At 42.5% G+C, this 8,208-nt stretch overlaps 1 protein-coding gene across 4 annotated transcripts; it reads left to right on the top strand.

The window, feature by feature from the left end:
• The first annotated feature begins 199 nt into the window (after positions 1-199).
• EPHX3 (epoxide hydrolase 3) lies at positions 200-7,872 on the top strand. 4 transcript variants are annotated; one of them, XM_058171098.1, is made up of 8 exons: positions 200-348; positions 1,147-1,401; positions 1,734-1,819; positions 2,408-2,583; positions 2,832-2,960; positions 4,561-4,631; positions 5,711-5,853; positions 6,943-7,872. In XM_058171098.1, exons 2-8 carry the CDS (start codon positions 1,162-1,164, stop codon positions 7,178-7,180), a joined length of 1,083 nt encoding a protein of 360 aa, XP_058027081.1. In that variant the 5' UTR covers positions 200-348; positions 1,147-1,161; the 3' UTR covers positions 7,181-7,872. The 4 variants fall into 4 exon arrangements, with proteins under 4 accessions (XP_058027081.1, XP_058027078.1, XP_058027080.1 ...); XM_058171095.1 differs by lacking the exon at positions 4,561-4,631 and adding an exon at positions 4,180-4,283 and having other exon boundaries at positions 201-348; XM_058171097.1 differs by lacking the exon at positions 4,561-4,631 and adding an exon at positions 4,180-4,283 and having other exon boundaries at positions 202-348; positions 1,737-1,819.
• Positions 7,873-8,208: the final 336 nt, after the last annotated feature.

The following is an 8,208-nucleotide window of genomic DNA, read 5'->3' as shown; positions in this document are numbered from 1 at the left end:
GGGCTCTTGGAAGGGCGAGCCCGCGCCTTAAAAACAACAACAACAACACGCTTCTTGCAGTAGCCGAGCTCTCCACTCCACCCCCAGCTGCTTCCCCGGAGGAGCGACCAACTCGCCGACTTCGGCGGCGGCCGGGTGGAGCCGGCGGCGGCAGATGCCCGCCGGTGGGCGCTCTCCCCGCCCTCGCCAGCGCGCAGAAATAGCGCCGGCCTTCGCTTGGTGGGGCGGAGCTGCGAAGTTGGCTTTAAACGGAGGAAACGCGGCGCTTCCGCTTCTCCGAAGGTCGGAGCTGGGATTTAGGACGACCCCGGAGCTTTGGCCATTTGAGCATCGTTGCGGTTTGTGCGGGTAACTGTCTCGTAGATTGGGGTCGGGGCATGCCAAGCTCCCGCACTCTTTGACACTGGCTGCCATTCGGTAGTCTGGGCGTCAGGGTTCGCACGACACGCGGACCCACCGTGTAGCCCATCGGGATTTGTGTGAATGAAACCGGTGCTGTGGATTTCGCCCCCCGAGGAAACCATGGTTTTACCCTGTGGGTAAGGGGTTCGGGAGAAGCAGTTCCGGCAAATCTATCAGACCGTTTCGAGGTGGAGAAGGAGAAGGAAAAGGAAAAGCAAAGAATTTAGGACAGCCCGAAGGCTTGAATAAGAGTTGAATAAGAGATGTCATTCTGCAAAACTTAAATGGAAACATTATTAACTTTTGAATTTACAGCTGTCCGCTTTTATGAAAGACGGCAACTATAGTCCCTGTGGAAAATGGCAATTAATGTGAATGTACTTCTGCCAGCCAGGTGATGCTGTCTATTCCCTCTTAGAGGTGTTATCTGTAAATTTATCTAAAGTATATTCTTATTATCCTGGCTGCCCGTTATGAAGCTGCATAGCATTCAAAGGAAAGGTTGGGATTTTACTGCTTTGTGGCTCAGGGTGATTTTGGATATGGATTTTTGTTTTCTATTCCGCCGTTGTTTATGCATCCTGCACATCTTAGCCGTAGGAAAACAGGAATCCCCTTTTCTCTGGGAATTGTTGCAATTGATGTAACTTGAAGTATTTGTTGGTGTCTAATGCTATTTGGAATTAAAACTGTGCTATTTTATCTAAAATACCTAAAAGAAAAAAAATCTTCCCTTTCGTCCAGGATTAAATCCAAAAAATGGCATCTCTCTATCGCTCTTTACTGGTGCCCACTCGCATAATGCTGAAGGCCTCCAACATTATGATGCAGCTGACCATGTATGGTGCTGGTTGCATTGCTGCTCTTTTCTACTCCATGTGGGTGTTCAGGCTGATACTTACTAAGGGCCCAAGTCGAGTGTTCCGGAAAACTGAGAGGCTCCCACCGAAGATCCTCACCGATTGCTGTTATGGTGAACACAAGTATCTGACCCTCAAGGTGAGCCTGCTTAAGTAAAGGTAGAGTTCCGTACTGAAATCACATTAATCAAAGTTCACTTCAGATGTGAAGATAAGGTCTTGGAGCATAGTGCTAAGAAATATATTTGAAAGGCTGGAGGGGCATGTCTTAAGCCTTGATGATCTGCCTATTTAGCATAATAATTTCTGTTCTGAATGACAGCTGCTTTCAAGAACGCAGGAAGCGGACTTTGTCATTGCTTCTTACCAAGTTTCTACCTGTAGATCAAATCTCTGTATTGTAGATCAAATCACATGATCCTTGCATAATGATGTGTTATTTCTTTCTTTCTCTATCTTGGCACATTTGAGAAGTCAGGGATACGCCTCCACTATGTTACAGCTGGCGAAGAAGGGGCCTGCCTGATGCTTTTTTTGCATGGATTTCCCCAGAACTGGTAAGTCTTGCTTTGGTGTGGTAGTTGTAAAACATGATCATGCAGGCAGTTTTAAACTGATGATTGGCATAAGTTAACAGGCCCGTGTGCAGGAATCCAAAATTGCAATTATCTTGGATTTGGACAATAGTGAACCTCAAATTTAGATTTGAGCACATGGTAAGGTGGACACACATCTGTACTCAGGAAGTGAATTTCTGGAATAAGTGTGTAATCATGTCCGTAGCTAGAAAAAAGTCAAAAGATATATACACATTTTACAAATGTAGGAGAGATGCATGACATAACTGGGACAGGAAATTACCCAGAGAGAACTGATATTCAGCTAATTGGAATTGCATTTCTTAAATCCACTATAAATCATTGTCAGATATTCAATTTTAAATACAATTGCAAAATACACCATTTATTTAGTGTTAGTTACATGTCAAATAAAATGTAAAATATATGTCCGGTGGAACATAATGACTCCTAATCAAGTGAACTGGGGGGGTCAATATAAATGACATCAACTTATGCTAAGAAAATACATGATGGCAACGGAGCCTTTTTCCTTACCTCTATGTGGTTTGGGTATATATTACACAGGTTTTCATGGCGCCATCAACTAAAGGAGTTCAGCCAAGCCTTTAAGGTGGTGGCACTTGATTTGAAGGGCTATGGCCTTTCTGATGCACCACTGACTTGGGAGTGCTATCAAAGGGATATTGTTCTGGAAGACATACAAGAGGTCATCAAAGCCCTGGGCTCCAGTGAAAAAGATGGTGAGTTCAGGAAGAAGGTTGTTGTTTTTTCCTAACTGGAGAATCTGATAATAGTGGCTGTAATAAATAGCTCCCTGTTCTTGGGTGTGGAAGGAGTGGGCGTGGGAAGGGCTCACTTGCTGTTGCTTACCTGGCTAATGTTTCAAAAATATTTCAAAAATACTTCAGGGAGCTTTTTGTGAATTGATGGACAAGATATTTGTTCAGGCTTTCTTTCCTTCTGGAAGTTTTTCTCTTTTGTTCTTTAGGGGATCCCAAGTGCATCCTGGTAGGTCATAACTGGGGAGCAGCAATTGCATGTGAATTTGCAGCCAATTATCCTAGCATGGTGGAGAAGCTGATTTTTATGAATGGTGTTCCAGCACATGTTTTCTTTGGTAAGGCTAATCATCTTCTGTGTCTTTGGGTTCACCATAAGAGATTCCTTATTCAGGGTTCAGTGGCCATTGAAATTATATAGTGCAGGGGTCTCCAACCTTGGTAACTTTAAGCCTGGCGGACTTCAACTCCCAGAATTCTTTGCTGGCTGGGGAATTCTGGGAGTTGAAGTCCTCCAGGCTTAAAGTTGTCAAAGTCGGAGACCCCAGGTATAGTGAGTGGTTTTGGGATCTGGCTGGATTATTCCACAGCATGAGTATTTATAGAGGAAGGAGGCCTTTTCTGAATCAAGTGTTCTATCTCAATAAGCTAGACTGGGCAACCTGAGAGCCCAGACCAATCTGTTTGTCATTTCTAGATAGGTCTCTGGTCCAGGTTACTAAAAATGTATAGGATGAGTGTGGCACACTTACATGTGAAAAAGTAGCTGTGGCTCAGAGTAAATAGCCAGGAGACAATAGGCATCTACAGATACAAATATTGGTTCATGTTGGCAGCACTTGAATTCAGTAACTGGGCATGAGGGATTTGAAACATTGCTAAACTCTGTATAGAATGAGAATAAATGCCAAGGGGAAGTGAAGTGGAGGCCAAATAGCAATGCCATCACATTAAGAATGCCAGTCTTTCTTGGTAAAGAACTTGGAGTAAGAAGAGGGAGGAAGTTTTGAAGTTTGCTGACTTTCATCTCCAGCAATGGGTTTTTATAGAGTAAGCCCTAAAGTAGGATGGGCCTGTTTAAAATGATGAAGATTCTTCTATACCAAAAAAGAGAACAATCCACCAAAAAAAGATAAAAATCGTGACCCTGTGGGTGTAATATAGCCCTGCCCTCTTTAAAGTGACCTGTGCTTCTTCAACATCGAGTTGTGTTGCTGGGGCATGAAAAAAGGGTTCTCGGTCTTGATGGAAAATTTAATTGCATCGCACATTGGCCCAAAATTCATGTAAAATATCAGTTGTTTCCCTTGCTTGGGCTGGCAACTGATCCAAATGCTAGGAATAGAAAGCCAAACCGAATATTTGAATTTTTGACTATTTTAAAAATGTTTGTCTCAAGAGGGCGTTAAGAGAAATGTAATGTGAAAATTAGCTTAAATAACCTCAGTGAGGCTTCTTAGCTCCTCAAGGTGGCCTTTTTTTAGATGTTTCATATATATATATATATATATAGCATTGCTTGTTTGCCTCAGTTTATTTTCCTTTTCAATCTTGCAGAGTATTTCCCCAAAAATTTCACCCAAATTATTAAATCCATGTACATATTCCTGTTCCAACTACCAAAGATACCGGAATGGCTGTGCTCCTTGGATGACTTCCATGTGAGTAAAGATTATGGAATAGCCTGAAAATTTGTAACCTCTTGCTTTAGGAGAGTAAGCTTAAATTAAACATATAGTAGTAATTCCTGGGAGGATCTATGGATAATTTCTTTAAGCCTGGATTTGTCATACTGCATTGGTGGTGGTTTTCTTCCTTGGTCCCTCTGCCAGGTTTCTTGTTTTATCTGAACCCTTTGATGCTGTCTGTTTTTCTTTTTTAAAAAATCAGATTCTTTCCCTCCATAGTGCTTCCCGTGAAGCTGTTCCATTTTTTCAGTTTGTCTCCACAGAACAGACAAGACTGGAATGAAGAGAGGATTTTTCAGGGGTAAAAGAACTCCATGGAATGTGAGGCAAAGGTGAATTTGTTTCATGAAGGACTTTGGGGATAAACAAAGAACAGCTCTAATTATCTGAAAGATGTTATGAAATGCTGAGATTCTGATATGTTTAGAAAGAGAAGGAGTCTGCTGTGTATTTTCCTGCCTTTCTCCCTAGAGCTGTGTTGCTCTGATCCTTGCTAGTCTTTCCAACCCAACAGAATGTTGGGAAGAAGCTATGTAGAGGGGTCTGCCTGTCCATCTATCAGCAGGAGGACTCAAAACTGAACAGGATGGGACCAGGTTGGTTGGGACAAAGAGGAGAAGCTGGCAAAAGAAAGTTTGAGTTCAAAAATGAGGATGATCCAGCTGTAGAGAAAAAAAAATACCCCCATTTTGTTCATTGCTCCATGCTAAGCCCCCTTGGCTGATCCTTGCTGGTCATGCAACCCATTGAAGGGTATATGTAGCTTGTTCTGTGCTTCCCAGTGTACAGACATGTAGAGGGAGGGGAAGGCAGAAACGCAGATAACAACTGTAACTTAGTTTTATTTCACGGACGCTGGTGGCTGCTGTAGGTAGAAGGCTTAGAACAGTTCTAGAAGCAAGGCTCTGCATTCTTTCCTTGCTTTATTGAGTGTTAAGAAAGCTTTAATTGCAGCCAAGGCATCCATACTTCTGGATGAAGTCACAGAGACAAAACAGTGAACCAACTTTGTCAGGTATCCAGTCCCTGTATACCAGAATCCAGGAAGATGAACACACCGGACAAGTTCATATTGCTTCAAGAGATCCAGTGGGGTGTTAATCATGAAGGTGTTAGACAAGGGCTGCAGGAAGTCCCAGGTTCAGATCTAAAGTATCTTCAATCATAGAAGCTCACTTTGGACCAGTCCCTGTCTCTCAGTTAAACTACCTCATGGGACAAATGGATCTGCAAATGCTACATACGCTCCTTAAAGAAAGAAAAAGGGGCTATAAATGTTATGCATAAATATTTAAACTCTCATCAGCATTTTCAATAGTTTGCTCTGTCTCAAAAGACCTAGTGTTATACAAGAGGGATATGTGTCTGACCCGTATCTACATGTTTTGTCTTATTTCTAGCTAATAAAAGTGGAAACAACGAGCGAGAAGACAAGAATCCAGAATGTTGATTCACAGCAGAGAAATTGCAGCCTTACTTTGTATAATTTCTCAAGGCCTAACGCCTTAACTCCACCCATTAACTACTACAGGAATATTCTCAGGTGGGAGAACACTCCACCTGGGCTCTGATCTTGGGTAGTATCAGCATTTCTTCCTTCCCTTGGGATTGTCTGAACTGAAACACAATTTCTTTTAATATGTCAGGCCAGAGATTTGGGAAAATCCTGTGAGCTTTTTGAAAGGCAGTCTGACAGATCTTTATTTGTAGTAAAATTGGGAAATATTGGGTGGTAGACTGATGCTAAAGTACACATTCTGGTGAGAGAGAAGTTTCCTGAGGGTGGGCTCCAGTCTGAGTCTGAAAGCTCGGAAGACTAAACCTCTAATCCCAGTGACCGACCTAGATTGGATCCTACAACATTATCCCGGAATATGTATATTTCCCTTATTTATGATGCTAAAATTCGAGCATGCTTGTTGTGACCCAGGCCCAAGTAGGTAGTAATAAACTTAGTCCATGAAAAACAAACTTTATTCGAACAGGTGGGAATTACTTCATTCCTAGCGTCATTCAACTCAAAGTAAAACAAATGCCTCTCAACACAAATTCCTCAGTTATCTCACAAACCTTAGTCCAATTAGGCAAACTGCCAAAGGCCTGTCCTGGAAAACATCCAGAAGCCACAAAAACAAAAACGTATACGAAGCAGAATACGCAGCTACAACAATGTTTTCCGGCAAAGCTCAAATGCCAGTGCTGGTCTGTTTTAAGCCTTGTGGGAGGGGCCAATCATCTCTTGGCCCTACTCCCAAGTTGTCCTCTCTGCTTGAGCTGCTCTTGCCTTCTGGCAGCTCTTCTCATGCATGCATTAGGAACAGGCTCCTCCTGTTCTTCTGCCTCACTACTATCAGTCTCGGGAGGCTCTGGAGTCCGCACCTCACTTCCCGATGGCCCTGGCCTCACCTCATCCTCATCGCTGTCCGATTCCATTGCCAGCTCCGTAGGCTGCTGACGGACCACAGATTTATCTGTAAATAAATCCTCCTAGCTTCTTAGTGATTGGTGTGCATGAAACCGCAGGGGGGGGGGATGTAAAAGCATGTAAAAATATCTTAGCATTTAAAAGCAGCAAGCTATTAATTACCCAGAACTAATTTTAATGCTTATCAACATGTGTCTGCCTTTACAGCTGGATACCGCCAAAGCACAAAGATATTTTGGTGCCTACTCTTCTGCTCTGGGGACAGAAGGATACATATATGGAAGAAGGGCTGGTGAATCAGATACTGCCCTATCTCCAAGGCAGCTATCACATACATTTCTTCCCAGATGCGAGCCATTGGCTACCTGAGGAACAGCCTGAAAAGGTCAATCAAGTGATATGGGATTTCCTTCAAGGGAAGAAAAGTGATAAAGAACTAAAGTAACTGTTCTGTAAAGTAAAGGCATCCGTACTACTTGGCATGAAGAAATAGCAGCCACTTGGTCTGGCTCTGGATTTCTGATCCTTGCTTTGTGTGGAATGTCTGCATTATATTGGAACCCAAGTCTCAGATAGCATTAATTGGCATTTCCATCAACGCCACTTCCTTTTTTGCATAGCCGTAGGGTTAAAATACAATAGAAAAACAAGTCTCAGCTATATTTGTTGACGTGCCTTGCTGTGGCCAAGTCTTGAGCTCTTCCTTACTGTCTAAGATTGAAAGACAAAAAGTTGTTGGCTTGAATCATATTAAAATCAAAGTTCTCATGACGAAGTCAGTCTCTTGTTGAACTATGAACCTGGGATATACTATCATGCCTCATGAAGAATTTGCTTCATTACCTATGAAGGATTTGGAGGAATGACTGTGCTGGCAGATATCCTAAAATTACCTGAAAGCTTATTTGCAAAAATATTGGACACTCCATTGCTCTAAGCGGAGAAAGAACAAAGACTGCTTCTGTAGTAGGAAATGTCAAATATACCATATATACAATGAATTGTGGGGAAAGAGACTATTCAGTATGTAAAAGGATGATGGTGTGTGTATTTTAATGTAATATAAGTGCTCTCTATGCAAAATTTGTGTAATATAGTTGTTGCCTGCAATCGTGATAAAAAGATTTTTGGGTCATAGATTTCATTTATCCTTATATTTTGGACCTGATATCTAAAAGGTTGAGTTGATAGATTGTTTGGGTCAGCAGACTCTGGTTCAGGGCTGAATCTGGACAATGCAAGGTTGGAAGCCCCTATCTTTGGACTGACACATACTAATTCCCTGATGTGACTTAGTAGCCTTTTTTAGGGAGTGCCTTGCATAGCACTTCTTCCTTGTCACGGCATATAAGAGAAGGCACACACAGCCTATGCTCCTTCCTTATGCTGCCACCTGTTGACATACTATAGACAGTGCAGTCAGCTACGGCTATGGGGCTCTTCCTGAGCAACTTCATGGATGGCTTGATAGAC

The sequence above is a fragment of the Ahaetulla prasina genome, chromosome 2, assembly GCF_028640845.1.
Source record: "Ahaetulla prasina isolate Xishuangbanna chromosome 2, ASM2864084v1, whole genome shotgun sequence".
Classification (NCBI taxonomy): Eukaryota; Metazoa; Chordata; class Lepidosauria; order Squamata; family Colubridae; genus Ahaetulla; species Ahaetulla prasina.
Note: the sequence above shows the minus strand (reverse complement) of the source record. Positions and strands in the feature narration are given on the sequence as shown.